The 17587-nt window shown below is 43.6% G+C and overlaps 1 protein-coding gene across 1 annotated transcript; it reads left to right on the forward strand.

The window, feature by feature from the left end:
• Nucleotides 1–3186: 3186 nt before the first annotated feature.
• LOC135387640 (uncharacterized) lies at nt 3187–17183 on the forward strand. Its single transcript, XM_064616748.1, has 8 exons — nt 3187–3312; nt 8058–8225; nt 8322–8552; nt 9259–9402; nt 9472–9779; nt 10307–10482; nt 12088–12333; nt 12475–17183. Exons 1-7 carry the CDS (start codon nt 3187–3189, stop codon nt 12312–12314), a joined length of 1380 nt encoding a protein of 459 aa, XP_064472818.1. The 3' UTR covers nt 12315–12333; nt 12475–17183.
• The last annotated feature ends 404 nt before the right edge of the window (nt 17184–17587 follow it).

The following is a 17587-nucleotide window of genomic DNA, read 5'->3' on the forward strand; positions in this document are numbered from 1 at the left end:
CACCCTGCAGGAGACTTAACTTATATAACAAGAGGCTATGGTCAACGGTGTCAAACGCTTTTTTTAAAGTCCGAGAAAACGCAATCTGTTCGAAACTGGTTATCAAAAATTGAAGTAATATCATGATAGAAGCAGACGAGTTGTGTAGTACATGAAAGAATCTTACGAAAACCATGCTGGGACGGGGCGAGAAACTCGTTTCGGGAGAGGTGCGTCATAACATGCGTAAATTATATGTTCCAAAATTTTGCCGCATATACTCAGAAGAGAAACCGGTCTGTAATTTTCAGCGCATGTTTTATCACCTGATTTGAAGATCGGAACCACATTAGCTAACTTCCATTCCTGTGGTACCCTTCCTGTCACTATTGACCGGCCAAAAAGTACGAAAAGATATTCACTGATAGTGGAACCACAAGCCTTTATGACAATAGTTGGAATACCATCTGGTCCTTGACTTTTCTTAACACTTAAATTGCAGACCTGATTTAAAATACCTGATTTAGATAGTAACTTTGTGGCAAGGGATGAAACAATTACGGCAATAACCCTTCCGTCAATCGTATGTGAAGCACACGACCAATAAGGCCGAGCTGTTCCCAATATAGTAGTTTTATACGACTTACCGTTGGCATGATCGAAGAATAGTGACACTGGCTCGCTGGCGGTGAACTTGACAATAATTTCCAGTAGAATACGCAGGAATGCTCGGACAAATTGGGTCACCGATTGCTGTGGAATTGTAAAGTACGTTCAACAAGTTGTCCAGCTAATACTACAGCGTTTCAGTGTCAATGGCATTGGTGCAATATACCTTATTTTCTTTCAATTTTGCCCCGTTTACCCAATTACCCAATACCCAATTTTCTTTCCAATACCCCGATTACCGATTCGCCTTATCTTTCCACAATAGAGTCAACCACTGGAGCTAGTTCTAAAACACAGCCTCACTGATTTTGCACTTAAGTGTAACACTGCATCATGTGTTCCAGAAGAGCACCGTTGCTCCTGCGTTTAACGTTTAAGACACCCTAAGTCCGAAAGTTCCAGGCGTTCTCACTGGTAATTCGAGTGAAGGCATAGACAAGAAAATAGAAATAACATAGCAAATTCACAAGACATAGAAAAGCAGAGCATTTGTACTCACGATTCAAACTAATTGGTACGTCGACAGCGTCAGATGAGGAATGCACGGGTTCGATGACTTCTTCTTCTTCCGAACTGCAGCATTCTTCTTCTTCTTCTTTGATCTCGGACGCTGGCCGTTATCCGCCGAGGGAGATTCTTCTTCTTCCTCTTCTTTCGCAACTGACCTACTCGCTTCTTCAACGATGGCGACACCGATGTTACCCCAGCTGGGTTCTCACGGGCCAACTTCAACCACCGTCCTATGACAAACATGGAGGCGCGGCCTTCATAGCATTTACACCACAGGGGTGGTATCCAATGTACTGCCAGGGGGACGAATGTGTAGTATAATTCTTTTGTTGGGAAAAACTCACGTGCCCTCTAGCGTCGGGCCAATCGTTGGACGACGGTTGAGTAGCTTTTTGCTTTTCTTTTCTTTTCGTTTCTTTGTCTCCCTGGGCCGTGTGTGACGCTGGCAGGGCTTTCCGTTACTCAACTGTTCTCTCCCTCTCCCCCGCTTTGTCAGTTCTGGATGGTTGTGGCTATTCCTTCGCGTCGAGCGAAATAAATAACAAAACGCGGAGGTGCTGCTGTTCCTTTTACACAAAGTGTTTTATATTTCTGAATAGGTATTTCCAAATTATAAATATACAGTCTGCTGTAGCTGCGCCAAACACGAACATGACATGAACATTGTTTCTGAAGTTGGAGTGATGCCGAAGTAACGATGTGATGATGAAGCAACTTTGCATTCACTGATAGCTGATGTCTCACGTGGAAGATTTTACAGCAGAAAAACAGTATATTGACTGCACAGGCACAAACAATCGCAGATCCAGCATGACTAGGGTTGCCACCCGGCCGGTATTATACCGGCACGGCCGGTTATTTGGGCGCTCTGCCGGTTGTCGGTAGGAAGGTAATACCGGCAGCCTTTTGCCGGTATTTGTGGTTCAAGACCTTTCATAAGGGCTTTTACGGGATTTTCTCTTCAACATTCCACTACAGCTTGAATAAATCTGGAACGCAGACCCAGCTCCGCAGTCACCAGTCGTTTTCTTAGTTATTCATTCTTATTATTATTCATCGTTATTACTATTAGCATTGTTATTTCTAGCATCAATGATACAGCACCACACAGGAACATATGTTTCCTCGTACTATCTTGAACGAGCACGCTCTCTCTCTCTATGCGTGTGCTCGTCCACCCCTCATCCACTGTCCCACGAGCCTTTCCTCCTTTCCCTCTATTCCACCTCCTCTCCCTCAGCCGGTATTTTTTACTACGAAAGGTGGCGACCCTAAGCACGACGGAGAACATGTCCAAATCCCTTTGCTGCTTGTGTAGGCGTCTGGTTGACCCGTCACAAAGGAACTTGTGCAGCTGGTATGCCGAAAGATAAAGCTGTTCCAACCACTCAGAATGGTTTATCCGTGCAGATGCTTTTCTGAAGCAGATACGAGTTGAGTGCTTATACCTGAGTCCATGCTTGCAAAGTGTAGGAAAGAAAATCAGACGCACCAGCTCCCGTGGCATAGTGGGTTAGAGTGATCGCTTTCCACGCCGAGACTGGGAGGTGACACGGGTTCGAATCCTGTCACCGGCTGTGCTGTCTGAGGTTTTCCCTGGGTTTTCCGAAGACTTTCCAGACGAATGTCGTCACAGTTCCCCTTGAAGTCGGCCCAGGACGCATACTGACCCCCCTGTCCCCCACTCCTTCCTGCTGTCCTCTCTCCATCTGTCCACGTCTGTACGCCGCTCATAGCCACAGTTGCTTCGCGGCGCTAACACGGAATTTAAAAAAAAAACAAAAAGAAAAGCAGACAGCAAAGGTAGGTTGCGAAAACCATGTTTACCCATTAAGGTTGCCCATAAGAGTACTATCATCGTGTTCGGGAAGCGGGAATGTCTACGAGGAACACATCCCTTCATCCTTCTGTCTCCTAGTCATACGCTCGTCCGATTCGTATATGTTGGAGAACCATATTTAGTGTGGTGCAGGCTGCGCTTCCGTTCACATGGAACTACAGCGTAATTTACATGACGAGCTGTATGCGATGTTGCGCGAGATTGTGCCCTTGGCAATGACCCCAGGAGACGAATGCAAACATTTTGATGCCAGTCACCGTAACATCTGTAAAGGAGCATTTAGTGAGAAGCAGAAAGTGCGAGACCATGACCACGTAGGTGGAGAATTTCACTAGTCATTGTGTCAGGACTGTAATCTGAAGCTGAGGATACCACGTAAACTGTGGTTCATTGCGCATCACGCCAAGTATTATACCTCGGGTTCATAGCAGCTCATCTGCACCTGCTTAGGAAGACAGATATCAGAGTGATAGCTTCCAGTTGTCAAAAGATTGAGGCTAGGGACATTGATGTGTTCTGCTTCACAGACTCGTTAAGCTTTTTGAATGCTGGTCTCGACACGCTGACGAAAAGGTGAATCTAACTTGTGTTGTCTCCGTCAGTTTTGTTACAGAGGAGGAATACTTAAGGTTGGTTTTACGGAAAGGAGTTTTCTGTTATAACTACGTTACCTGTTTTGAACTTTACGATGAGTCCTGTCTGCCATCACGTGGCCAGTCTTGAAACCAACTGAACGGGTCAGAAGTGAGTGACGAAGATTATCGCCATGCGCAAAACGTGTTTGATTTTCAACTGAAGAGCCTGGGCAAGTACTCGAATTTGTACCTTCGGACGCACACACTGCTTCTGGCAGACGTATTTCAAAACCTCCGAATATGGGTGTTGAAGACACGCAAAAGTGAAACCCTCCATTGCGTGTCACCATAGATTGACAAGTTACCCGTCAAAAAGAACTCGTTACCGTGTGAAAAATGTAAGTTAATAACGAAGTTCTTCATCGTGAATTGTAACTCGCAGCAACTGAGTTACTTAAAAAAAGAACGAGTTACTTCCAAGTACAAAATCCGGGCACAAAATAGCATTACGCAGGTGCAGCGCGCACGAGCAGTTGAGTTAGACCTTGTGTAGCCTGCGGAGGAGCGCAACACGCTTAGATCGTTTTCATTTATGTCCAATATTAGACCTTTCCCTGTTTGTAAACAAATGACCTCATAGTGCATAATGTAAAAAACCCCGAGACTAGGGAAGACGAAGGGACAGACACAAACACGAAGTTCGACAGCTCCAGAAATTTGGTAGAGTTGAACTACGCTCGAAGCTAGAGGTGAACAAGGCCGCGCCCGAAAGCCACGGTGTTGAGGGGATTACGATCGTCCCTGAAGGGACGCGTCCTTCGGTCCTACTTTTCTTTCAATAGGAGGCAGCGTACAAGTGCCCGTTTGGGGAACCCAGCCCTCTCCTTCCGATTTGTTTCGGTTTCAGTCTGTCTACCAACGTCATGATGACGTTTCTCTGGTAGAGGTCTATATTCGAACGCTATGTATCTTACTCCTTCTGGGGTTACAATGCTTCAGCTTCATTTCAATGGCAGCGGTTCTTACTTCCTGAATCAAATACTGTCATTGATTGGATGCCACGTTCTATGGAAAAAAATTTCCACAAAGGAACCGGAAAGAAACCAAGAAAATATGTGGACGTGAGGGAAAAGCTAATTAAAAGTAACTTGTAACTTAACTTAACTTACAGCGGCAAAGTTAGCCATCTTAATAGTAAGTAAAGTGGGTAGTAAAGTAAGCCATAGAAGCCATCTTAATCTGTAATTTTGAATTTCAAACACGTCTAGTGTCATCTATTAGATATAACAAAAATTGCACATTTTTTAGCGCTCATAGCTCCTCGATGGTAGGTCAGATGTCCGTAAATGAAGTATGCTTTTGATGTGTAATCTTTCCTCTATCGTTCAATATGTAGAACACCATTCTAACCCGTTCCGTTGCCGAAAGAGACGTCAGTAAAGTTAGGTGAGAGCAGAAAATTGCCGATGTTTGGTATGGTATAATCCAACCGCTGCAATACTTTTTGCGGTTACTGAAAGGCCAACGTATCCCCTAAACCCAGCTGCAAAAATATGTTGCACTATTTTAGCAGGGTGAACGTAGCGATTTTTTTTCTGTGCCCAGTTCTCGCCGTTGAGGCCTTGCACTCCGACTCCACTTTCGAGGGGCACGCCATAGCGCGTTTCCCATTTCACAGTGCCTTCGATCTCCCTGATGTTACACTGATTCCCCCCGCTGGCACTTATTTGTGGACATGTCCACGCCGGCATTCTTATTTACGTACAACCCGTTTATATGGCGTTGAGAGACCAACAGATGGCGTCTGTCTATCATGCCGCAGCGACTGCGAGAGAGTGGAGTACTGGCTGACGATATGTAGCTGAGTGTAGCAACAACTTTTGAAACAGTTTTGTCAATACTGAACAGCATGTGCGCTTCAGAAAATATGTACTGGGCAGTATTACCAAATGGCTCGTTGCTGGAGGTGCCGTCTTTATTATAGCCGCAAAAAGAAGTAACAAAACCTGTCCTACATTGCACAGGCAGCATATGTATCCTCTGAGCCACGACATTATTTGGTCAATTTGACAGGATTTGATTAACAAGAGGAAGGTTGCACAACGCCAGTCCCGGCGAAACTTTGTCGTCACTGCGTCCCTCATTCTTTTTTTATTAATACAGGTCACAAATAGATATCACGCTAATTTCCATCGCAGAAAGGCATGGTACCTACATGGAGATTACATAGGTCACTTGAGCACCGTATTCACCTCCTCCGAATGTCGTACCCTATAGTCATAGTTTGTATCGATGTGCTCCAGATGACAGAAGATTTCTCGCACAGTCTGCGCAGTTCTTGCGGGGTCTTCGACATCAAGACTCTGAATGTCTCAGCTTCTTCGAGCAAGCTTCTGAAGACAACTCACACGCCGCTTTCACCGTTGCCAATGAGCTTCTTTACCACCTGAGGACAATTGACTTTGCGTCTCCTTCCATTCCTCACGCCATGCATGACTCAGCGGGACATTTTGGTATCCAACGGAAAAAGCTCAAGTCCCTTATGCTACGCCCACACTACATCATAGAAACCCGCGACTGAGACTAATTCATTCGCGGCTTTCGTGACGCTTTCGTCCACACTGTGGTCCGTATAATTATTTGATCTGTACTGAAACTCCGCACGTGAAATACAGTTGGTAAACTTATCTTTATTGTATTTTATACAGCGTCCTATAAAGCGATGCCCACTGCGAGCAGCGGACTGGATGCATTTACACATGTCTTCACGTATAGTCGACAAACTTACTTCCTTGTCTTCGCTCAGCAGCGGCTTTGAGCCAGTCTTCATATTTACGTTTGTTTCCTTATCTGTTGCTGTCGTAGAGCATTTAGCTCTGCTTTGAAGCCTTGATTATAATTTCGTAGAGCTAAGATACGCTTCCGACATGTTTGTTGTCCACGTCGCGTACCTTCCTCCCCTGCGTTCTCGGTCGTGGAGCGTGCTGATTGGTGCAGACTCGCGACTTTCCCGGCTCTCGCGGATTGCTGTGTGGACGTGACGTGTGTCCGACATTTCCGTGGTTGGCGGTGTGGCGCAGGAAAGGACTGACAACCGTACCCGGGGACTGGCGGAGAACTGGCGGAGAATCGCGCTCTGCGCGCTCACGTTCAAACTGAGCTGCCACTACACAAGGTCTAACAACCAAGGTCTAACAAGGTACAAATTCCTACAAGGTGCTACACAAGGTGCTAACAAGGTGCTACACAAGGTCTAACTCAACTGCTCGTGCGCGCTGCACCTGCGTAATGCTATTTTGTGCCCGGATTTTGTACTTGGAAGTAAGGGCCGGGTCCCATAGCTTTTATCGAGCAACAGCAGCAGAGCAGCAGCGGCGCGGCAGCAGCAACAGGGCTACAGGGCAGCAGAGCAGTCCTCTGCTGCTATAGCAGCGCTGCTTGAGGCGTCCCATAGCCTCGTTTTTAGTTTAGCGGCAGCAGTGGCGTAAAGGACCAGAACGTGTTGGCAACCGTGTTATTGTTTACATTCTGGTGAAAATGGTGGCGAAGTGCTTGTGCGGTGTGGAGTGTACCTACACCTACCATGTTACTGTGAACTCTCAAGTGAACTTTGAGGAACAGATAGATAAGGACGATGTTGCACACGCTTTTTCTTGTGTACTGTTCATTCTGTATTGTGATTTGTACTCATTCTACAAAATACATGGCGCCAGTGGGAACAGTCGACAACATACAACAAAACAATCTCGCAACTCGATCGCATAAATGCACTAACGATGTGTAATCATGTGTTCGATCGACTAGTCATATGTTCCTTCTCGTGTCCAAGTTCCTCAACGTAGGATTGTGAGCATCGTGTTGCATGAGTTGTTGCGTACTCTGATGGCACAGTAACTTTTCAGCGAAATGTTGTGTCACATTTTACGCTTTAATTGTGCACAAACTACAAAATGCTCGCCTAATTTTGTGAAATAAAACCTTGTGTGAGAACTATTAGAAATACAGCCTCCTGCTTACATTTCTTCCTTGTCCCCAAGTATGCAAGGCCACTGGGAACTGGCCCAAGGCCACTTAAAACTGAAGCTGAAAAGAATTAGGACAGCGTTCCTCTTTCCCCAAATGGGAAACTTTCCACTTTTTCCCCTTTCGAAGGACCAACTTTTCTATCTGGAGGCATCACTCTGTTCTCGCACGCTTCGCTCGTTAAGTTCGCACTTAGCGAGAATGCCGCGCTGGAACCAGAGATTGCTACTTCTTAAGCGAAGGCGAATTTTGCTGAGAATAAGCGCAGCTTTATTGGCCCTCCAACGTCGCGCGAAGCGCAAACACTCAAAAAAGCGTTCGCAATGGGTAAGTGTCCTGTGGCGAGCGAGAGAGACTGAGGGGGACTTCCACACACTGGTAAGTAAGATAACACTGCCTTCAAACCTACTATTAAACAGTATGCAGTGCTGAATGTAGTGCTATTGGTATCACATCTGCAGATGTCAAAGATGAGACTCCACGATACTGCTGCGTTCAGGAGGTATGTGCGCATGTCTCCTGAACAATTCGACTATCTGCTGAGCCTCGTCAAGCACAGACTGGAGAAGCACCCCCAGGGTCGTCGAGCTTTGGAACCTGCACACAGACTGGCCATCACACTGAGGCAAGTTTGTGTCCCACACTGTGAAGAAGAGGCAATTTTTCTTCCTGCATGTATAGATGTGGTGATGATCCATTGGTAAGGTGCTAGTTTAACCCGTCAGGAAGAATGTCTTTCCTTACAAATATTGATTATTATATATTTCTTGCATCTGTGGGCATTTGTTTGGGATGCTGACATAATCAGCATTGTGGACTCATGCAGGTACCTGGCGTCCGGCAGTTACCTCAGCAGTGTTGCATACAGCTTCCGGATTGGCTTCACGACAATCAAAAGGATTGTGTATGAGACATGCACGGCGCTGTGGGAAGAGCTGATGCCAATCTACCTTCCCGTGAGTGTCGAGCGATAAATGTGGTGTAGTAGAGCAGAGTGTGGTGGGGTGGTGAACACATCTTACACTAAGTGCGACCTGGGCCGATCCTATGGGTGTGCGGGGCCTGAGGGAAAGGCACATCGCAGGGCCTGTTTCACACGATTAGGTGCATACTAGATATTTAAAAACAAATTTAATCCTTGGTTGAGGGCTTCGAGCGCGGGACCTGTGGAGGTCGCCTTACTCCCTCCCCTATCGCTGGCCCTGAGTGCGACACATTTGTTGTTGCATACATGCTGGTGAACACATACCAATTTGATGTTTTTAAAATTTTTGAATACATGTACCATCTACAGCAGTACTGAAACATTATTATATTACCCATTTCACTGCTTTGTTTTACCTTTTGAAATAACTTTGCAACAGTGCATACAGAGCATACAGTTTGTCATTCAGAAAAACTAAGAAACTTGGTTTCCTCAGGCAGTCTTTTTTGAAGTTGTTGCACGCATGTTGCACTACCATTGCCTATAACTACATAGTGCAGCGCTACCAGTGTGTAGGGCATTTGTTCTTTCAAGGCCTATGTTAGTCGCATGCTTCGTATTTTTCCATTGTGCAACCAAATACCGAAAGGAGTGCCAGCACTTTCTGCTGCCATGTCCTCGTCTTTTTGTAGGAATGGCAATTTTCAGACCGGTGGCTAATTGTTGCTACTTCACAGAACCCGTCACCAGATGTGTGGGCCCAGTCAGCGAAGCAGTTTGAGGAAAGATGGTCCTTCCCAAACTGCATTGGGGCTGTGGACGGCAAACATATCATCATTGAAGCCCCACACCGTGCAGGGTCCATGTTTTACAACTACAAGGTGGTGTGACACTATGAGATTTGCCAGAGTTAGTTGGAGCATATTTTACAAATCTGCATTTTATTGTAGGGCTCCCACTCCATCGTCCTAATGGCCGTAGCCGATGCAAAGTACAAGTTTTTGTATGCGGACATCGGGGCATATGGGTCCCAGTCTGACGGCGGGGTTTTTAAATCCTGCTCGTTGGGCAAAGACCTCGAAGCTGGTCGCCTCGGACTCCCAGCAGCAAGGAGGCTTCCTGGTTCGTCCTTGGAGGCCCCTTACGTTTTTGTGGGAGACGAGGCCTTTCAGCTGCGCCCTGACTTCTTGCGGCCCTTTCCAGGTGCCGACCTCGATGACACCAAGCGTGTGTACAACATACGGCTGTCACATGCTAGGTACTGTATGGTTTTGTCCGGCATGCATTATGCTCAAGCTATGTAGATAACTCCGGAAAGGGCCAAGCAGATGCAGTCCCCACAATCTTGCACTAGGTAGCCTTCGATGTCAGACATCGTGCATTTTTGCCAACATATTTATTTATTTATTTAATATTTGTTTTAGCCTACATAAGGGGCTGGAACCCGGAACAAAAAGCCACTACACGTGGCTTGATGAGGTCACTCATATCATTGTTTTATTGTAACATGTAACGTGAAAAGTGTTTAGAGCGACATGCCATCTGAGCAGAAGCAGTAAAAATGTTTCGGTCAATAAATGGCAAGACTAATCCATATATGTAGGAAAGTATTAGCTTTGCAGATCTTCATGTACATTTTGTTTGTTTGTTTGTTTATTTATTTATTTTTCCAAGAAGAAGTACCATAGGCAGATAATATGCAGGATGTGGTCTCATAATTTAGAAAGTTTAGATAGTTTAGTTTAGACTATTTTTGCATTACATTTATATTGATACACGTTCCAGGCGGTGTGTAGAGAATGCTTTTGGCATCCTCGCATCACGGTGGCGGATATTCAGGCGACCCATCAATGTGAAGGTGGAAAACGTGGACCTTCTGGTGCAAGCCTGTGTTGTTCTGCACAACTTTCTCAGGGTTCAGGAGGAGACAGCACCAGGCAGGGAAGCGTACTGTCCACCAGGTAAGGCAGCATCGGTACATAGACTCATGTGTTTATGAGTATTTTTCAAAATATTGGGACATAAAAATTAGGTTTTATTTCAGGAACTATAAAACAGGGTGATATTGCACGTAACAAACAAACAAACAAACAAAAAGAAAGACGTGTTGTTTGTTTTGGGTGAACACAGCAATCTCAGCAATTATGATGAGTGCAAAACATCTAGCATATTTTTTTTTTGAGGCATGGGGCTTTACTCAGGGTGATGATAACGTAATTTAGGGATAAAAATAGATTTTACCACATGCCGCCCTAAAACATGAGGTCCTGTTAATAAACTATGCAGTGACACATTTCGGATTAGGAAGGGAAAAGAAAATGCATGTGTATTGTTGGATTCTGCACAAGCTTTTATTTGTCTGTGTACCTTGATAGACATCAAAACATGGGCTTTACAGTTCCAGAAACAAAAACATATTTCAGTATATAATGCTTAACATCGAAGAGATCACTAGCACAGTTTAATTGTTATGGAGTACTATGTTTATTGTAGAACAAAGGTTGCACAAACAAGCTGCTTACCAACTAAGCTGGTACAAAAAGGTACAAAACAAGGGTATTGCAGAACAATAATGAAAGTCTACTCGTTTTCCAATGTTTTCAACAAAAAGAATATACAGGGTGTCCCAGGTAAATGTAAACATATTATTTAACAACATTTATATATCACTTTTTCAGATACGAAATCAATTGCAATATAGCCTATGCTGAAGGACACTCCTTAGGAGGGCATTAGCAAACTCCTAAGGTAATGTCTTATTTCACCTTCAGTAATAAACTTTTTAATTATAAAAGCTACGAAGCTGTCGCAATGAGAATACCTGGTCCCTTCGATCACCTGATACCGGAACCATTCTCAAAACAAAAATCTGTTTGAGGGATCCTCTGCAAAAACACCGAGAAGGAACACCATTTTTTTCCTTTATTTTGTTCAGTGCACATCTTCGGGGACGTGTCTTTCCTTCACCCCCAATCTGAAGGACGAAGGAGCACAGTGCCGCCTAATGCGAGGAAGATGAGCTTTAACTTGCGGAAACAAAATGAAAACAAATGTATCGGGTGACTCTATCGGAGCTGCCCTTATCTTGGGTCACATTTTCTGTTTTTGATTAATCTATTATCAGGACGCAAGTGGCGATAGTGTGCTCTTTTACTCTCTCACATTGGGGTGAAGGAAAGACACGTCTCTGAAGATGCATAATGAACAAAATAAAGGAAAAACATTTTGTTTCTTCACAAATTTTTTCGGATGACCTATCGAACGGACATTTGTTCTGAGAACGGCTCCGGTATCAGGTGACCGAAGGGACCAGATATTCTCATTGGGACAGGTTCATAGCTTTGATAATGAAAAAGTTAATTGAGACTTAGGAGTTTGCTAATGCCCTCCTAAAGAGTGCCCTTCAGCGTATGCTATACTGCAATTGATTTCATCTCAGAGAAAGTGCTGTATATATTTAGAAAAGATATGTTCGCACTTAGCTGTATAAGAGGTAAGAAACCAGTGAAACTGTGCAATCTTATGGTGTTGCTGAATGTAAGGCTTACAGATTTTGTCCATTGAAGGGTTCGCAGACCGCAACATTGATGCCAGTGATGCCGAGGATGGCCAGTGGAGGAACCTGCTTGCCAGGAATCCTGCAAATGCCCTGGAGGACCTCAGACCGACGCTTGCAAGGCGTTTCTCACGTGAGGCAGCAAGTGTGAGAAACGTTTTTGCCGACTACTTCGTGAGCGCCGAAGGTGCAGTTTCCTGGCAGTGGGCGAAGGCTGGTGTCAAGGAGCCACTCTAGGAAGGTCTGCAGATGCATTGTACGTATAAAAAATGGGAGGAAAAATTGGAAAGTGACAAAGAAAAGCAGCTCTCTAAAAGATATGAGTGGAAGAAATGATTACTAACGGTTCCTGCTGTGTTACAATGTGCACAATCTTGCCTTCCATGAATGACTCTAGCACCTGCAAGAGTGTAACCCGGCACAGGTGCTGCAAAGCTCGTGGAACCTCCCTCAGCAGGGCACTCACAAGACCCCCAAAGTGTTCATGGGCATCTACAGCGGCTTGCAGCTCTACAGTTGAGCAATGCAACTCGGCCGTCAGAGCCCGGAGAGCTTCAGCGATGTTGCTGTCGTCTGTCTGAGACACTCGCCTTCTCTTTCGTGGCCTGTGCGCTGCACTTGCTGAAGCAAGAGGCACGTCTTCTTCCTCCTCTTCCACCATGCCTTCTTCACCTGTGACTATGGATGGCACAGAACTACCAGCCCTGGATGGCACAGCACTGCCTGCCCTGGATGGCCCAGCACAGAAATAATCATGTTCTGCAATGCTCATGTCCTCATTTGCAGCGACGTCCACCTAAGGCATGAAAGAAGTGCATTCAGTTTAGTGCTCTGTGACTTTTGCTGTCAACGTATATGGTCATCATGAATAATTCCACAAAGTTCTCAAAAATTCTCGAAACCTTCATTGTGTATAAGATTTTGAACAAATGCTAGAACATCTGACATGTGCAGTATTACGTTTCCTAGTGCTTCCACATTTTCCACTTTCATACATGTAACTGGAGCCTGGAGTTTTAGGGTTTCACCGGATTCTTCCCCGAATTTGCACCTCGAATTGAAGTTTGAGTCCTTCGGATGAAACCCAATTTTTGCCCGGCAGATTCCCCTCACTGGGACATCTGTAGGAATGCACTAACTTACCTGTGCGTGTTTTGCAGCAAATGCAGTTACATCCCCAAACTACAACCAAACCACTACAGTTAGTAATAAAGTAACTGAGCCCGATTTCGCCCCGAATTTAGCATAGTAGAAGTTTTCTCACCCAAATTCACAGGAATTTTGTGCACATGATTATTTACGTGACTTTTACCCCCGAAATTTAGAGAAAAATATTTTTTGAAAACTTCAGGCTCTATATATCGATCATACTCTAGTCGAGTTGTTCTGTCATACATTCTTTTGAGGGTAACTTTACAAGTACTTTAACTTTAAAGTTCAGCGTACAGCATCTTAAAGTACTTTTGAGCTGTAAGTTGTACTTATTTTTCAAATGAACTTCCGGGATATTCACATTCATTTACTTTTTGGGGGGGATGTAGGAAGGTTATGATCTGTTTCGTTTGATTAGATGCCACTTACATATGCAAGATGCAAGGTATTTCGTGCTACCCTGGCTCCTCTGCAGTAAAGGCATGTCTTGCAGGAGCGGAGGGTGCTTTAAGTTCTTAGTAGTACAAGGAGCAGTGTGTTTGCCTGAATGGCAGGTTTGTGAATGCTGAGGGTTTGTAGAAGCTAGGGAAGATATCAAAGGGAGTCCTGAGGGACTATTCATATGCACACTCTGACTGTATCAATTTACCCATCATTCTAACAAAATTTTCATGGATTATAATATCTTAAACGTAATGAGTTACTTTGTACTCTGAAAGTGTAGAAAAAGACGTGAAAGAACAATTCAAGTTGTGGAGAAGATTGTACTTTGAAATGCAAAGAGGACAGTTAGAAACATCTATCAACTCATTAATTGCAAGACTTCCTTGCATAAAACAAAGTTCTTGTAATTAATACATAGGGGTTTTTGTGTTGAATTATTTAGCATTCTGCTCAAATGTGTCTCGATTATTTTAGTAGGTTGGGTATTTAGAATTTTACTCTGTTACATGTTAACTAGGGCTGAATAATATGATTTACATACTTCTTTGGTAACCTGTACAAGCATACCACCTTATTTAGCGTTACCTGAACTTCCGGCTCCATGTGTGCAAGGTCTTCAATGGTCGCTGCACGTTGTTCTTGGGGACGGTTGCATATTGTCCTATGACAAGACAGTGCATTTTATATGTTATATGCATTCAACATTTTATATATTACCGTTAATGGGGATGGGACCTATGTCAATGATGCATTGACAGTGGTACATAAGACAGTGACATTTACCTTCTTGGGGCGACGACATCCCTGAGGAAAAGGAGAGCGCTGTAGAATTTCCACTTGTGGGCTTCTCCACTCTGCTCTGCCTCAAGGATGTCATCAAGTCCTGCACCACTAGCTGCAGCTTTTTTGGAAGTTGTATAGCTCCTCCTGAAGCTGTCGTACAGCTTCTTCCATGATTTTTTGCACATGTCCACTGTAGATATGATACAAGTGCATCCATTAGAGTACTCCATAATGTATGATATGTTTTAAATGTAGTCTATCTACTGAACAATTTTATTTGTGTGTGTTAGCATAATAAGCAAAGATGATGTTATTGTAGTGTTCTCACAGTTCTGACTGCCTGAACATGTGTGCGTGTGTTTTATCCATACGTTCAGAAGGCTCAAGAAATTGCACATGGAATTGAAAGCATTTTGACAAGTACATGCATGATGTATTGTTTTTTATGTTTACACTGGCATTTTAAATGGATGCCTCCCATACGAATAAGTAGCAGTGGTAGTTCCATCTACTAGTGTTTGGTAGTAATTTGTAAGTGTGGCTAGTAACTTTTTTGTAAAAATGTCTTGTAACTGTAACCAGCTGTCACCTTTGTTTAAAGTGACTTCAAAGTGTAACTACCAAGTTATTCAGTTACTGCAATGTTTTTCATATATCCTTGCCAAGCATTGTTTTCTCGAGGCTTCAATTTGGTACACTACCATTTTTCCTTCAAGCAGGAATTACACAAATTCTGTAGTCTCACATGCAGTCAGGATGGCCTTAGATGAACTCCCCGCTGTGCTGTTAGGATCCATGAGATATCCTTCGTTTTTATAAAATGGCATAACTGTGCTAGGACACTACAAGTGAAACAAAACAAAAACAAAAAGACATCAAATTACACTTATTGGGCTTTAAGTAGTAGCCTGTAAAGTAACAGATAGAGCTGCTAGTTATACTACAAAAGAGTAAATGAAACACTAAGATGTTGTACATTTGTAAACATTAACTAGCTGCAACCTACATTTTGTATGCTTATACCCATGGTTACAACACATTATAATCATTGCTGCTGTGTGGACAGTTCAATAAATGCCAAGAGTTTTGCTTTAGAACATTCCCAATACATCTGGCAAAAGTACAAAAAAGAAAGGGGACAAAGCACTGACCTGCAAAGCTTCATGTCAGTCTGTTGCCCCTTATTTGTGCACTCACATTCATATGTTATTTTGTGTTTAAGCGAGCAAAAAATGTATTTTGGAACTTCTCCTAGCCTAGGGCAAGCAAGTACGTGCTCCACACCATATGGTTGTGCACTCAAAATTTGATGTGCAGACTTAGCATGTGAAGTGCCTAATCTTGTGAGCACTCTTTTCTGTACTACCCATGATGGCCCATGAAATAATGAAAGGCATACCCTTTAGAGCATGTGCTGACACAGCTTTGAGTAGTGAAGCCGATCTGACATTTACAATGATAGTTTAATGTAGTGAAGGCGTTCATGTGAAAGGGACCTTTCTTGTCCGCTAGCAATGTAATACTAACATGATTTTTTACAGGCGTAATACAGTCAAACTCCTTCATAGCGAACACCTTTTTAACGAAAATACCACTACAGCAAATTTTTTTTTGCGGTCCCGCCGGAGCCTATAGGTCCAATAAGAGACATCCTTTTTAACGAAAAAACCTTTACTGCAAATTTTTTTGCTGTCCCCTGAGTTTCGTTGTAAAGGAGTTTGACTGTACACACTTGAAACATTTTGCTATGTAATGTTTCTTTTTGTACATTTTCAACACAGTGGCAGCCTTTGCACTCTTTCTAACAGAAATTCATAGTCTGATCGCATTGTCATTCAGCCTACCAGCTATTCAAGAAATTTTGTGTTGACGCAAACAAAACCAAACTTGGATTAGTCTCTGGTTAAAAAATATATACATATCATTTTCTTTTGACAGTTGTGTCTCAACAACTTAGAGCTTACAGCCTAAATTCCTTAGTTACGGGAAGAAAACCCCCTGACATTCTCCAAAACCTCATGTGTAGGCTACAGACACCAACCAAAGGAACTTTTATACGCATCTGCTTGTTCCATGGTTGTCAAATAACAATCGAGAGTATATCAATATCCAAAGCACAGCAGCTTTATATGACACACATTAGAGAAATTTGCTGTAATAGGAAACCTTCTACGATTAAGTTCATCCTTGTATGGTTGCAATCCTCCACCTGCACTTTCTATTTTCTTTTACAGTGTGCAAGGATCCCTTGTGCATATCATCTTCTTACATATTGGCCGTTGTGTGGAATGAACCAATTTCAATACTTTGAAATGAATGTCTGCATCATTATTGTTTTTGTGAGGATCATTACTCATGTTGTCACATGTAGACGTATCTGATATATGGCCAGTGACTACACCATGCTAGCAGGGTCTCTCTTGAGGTAGAAGGCTTCAAGTGCATGAGGAACAGAAAACCAACTTTTTTTTAAAGCTGCAAAACACGTAATACACTTTCACTGTTCTTAAGCAGTAAGAGTACTCAGGAAGGAAGAGCAAGGCAAATTCTACAGCTTGCCAAATCTTTTTAAGACCCTTGCTATAAGTGTTGCTTTCAAGTTGCTCTGCAATAAAGTGTTTCTTACCTGTCATCTCTGGATGGTTCATCGCTTCCTGGACTTCAAGCCATAACCTGGAAACTTCATGTCGATCCTTGTATCTACTATCCCATTTGTTCCAGAGAGGGGGTCTCTCTTGGACTTCCAGAATTAATCGTTCTCGAAGATCGTCACTCGGACAGAACATAGTGAAGACTGACAAAGTGGAAGCTTGGTAGCACTGACACTGATGGGAACCATGGCTCAAGGCTTTTTGTCGGCAATATATGACCCTGAACAAGCGATAACACACAGGTACAGAAGCTACACGGCTCCTGCAAAGTACTAATGAGGATGGCGCCTTCACGGTGCCGAAAAGTCACCCCTCTATAATCCTTTTATGATACGCATCGTGAATAAACCGATAACGCGGGTTGGGTTGAACACTTTATTCGTAGTAATCCATATTCTGCATATACATATAATGAAAATGACAAGAAAAGCGAGTGTTACGATTGAACCTTGCTTCTTTGTCGATTGAGAAACCACTGCA

The sequence above is a fragment of the Ornithodoros turicata genome, chromosome 3 (genome assembly GCF_037126465.1).
Source record: "Ornithodoros turicata isolate Travis chromosome 3, ASM3712646v1, whole genome shotgun sequence".
In the NCBI taxonomy this organism is placed as follows: domain Eukaryota; kingdom Metazoa; phylum Arthropoda; class Arachnida; order Ixodida; family Argasidae; genus Ornithodoros; species Ornithodoros turicata.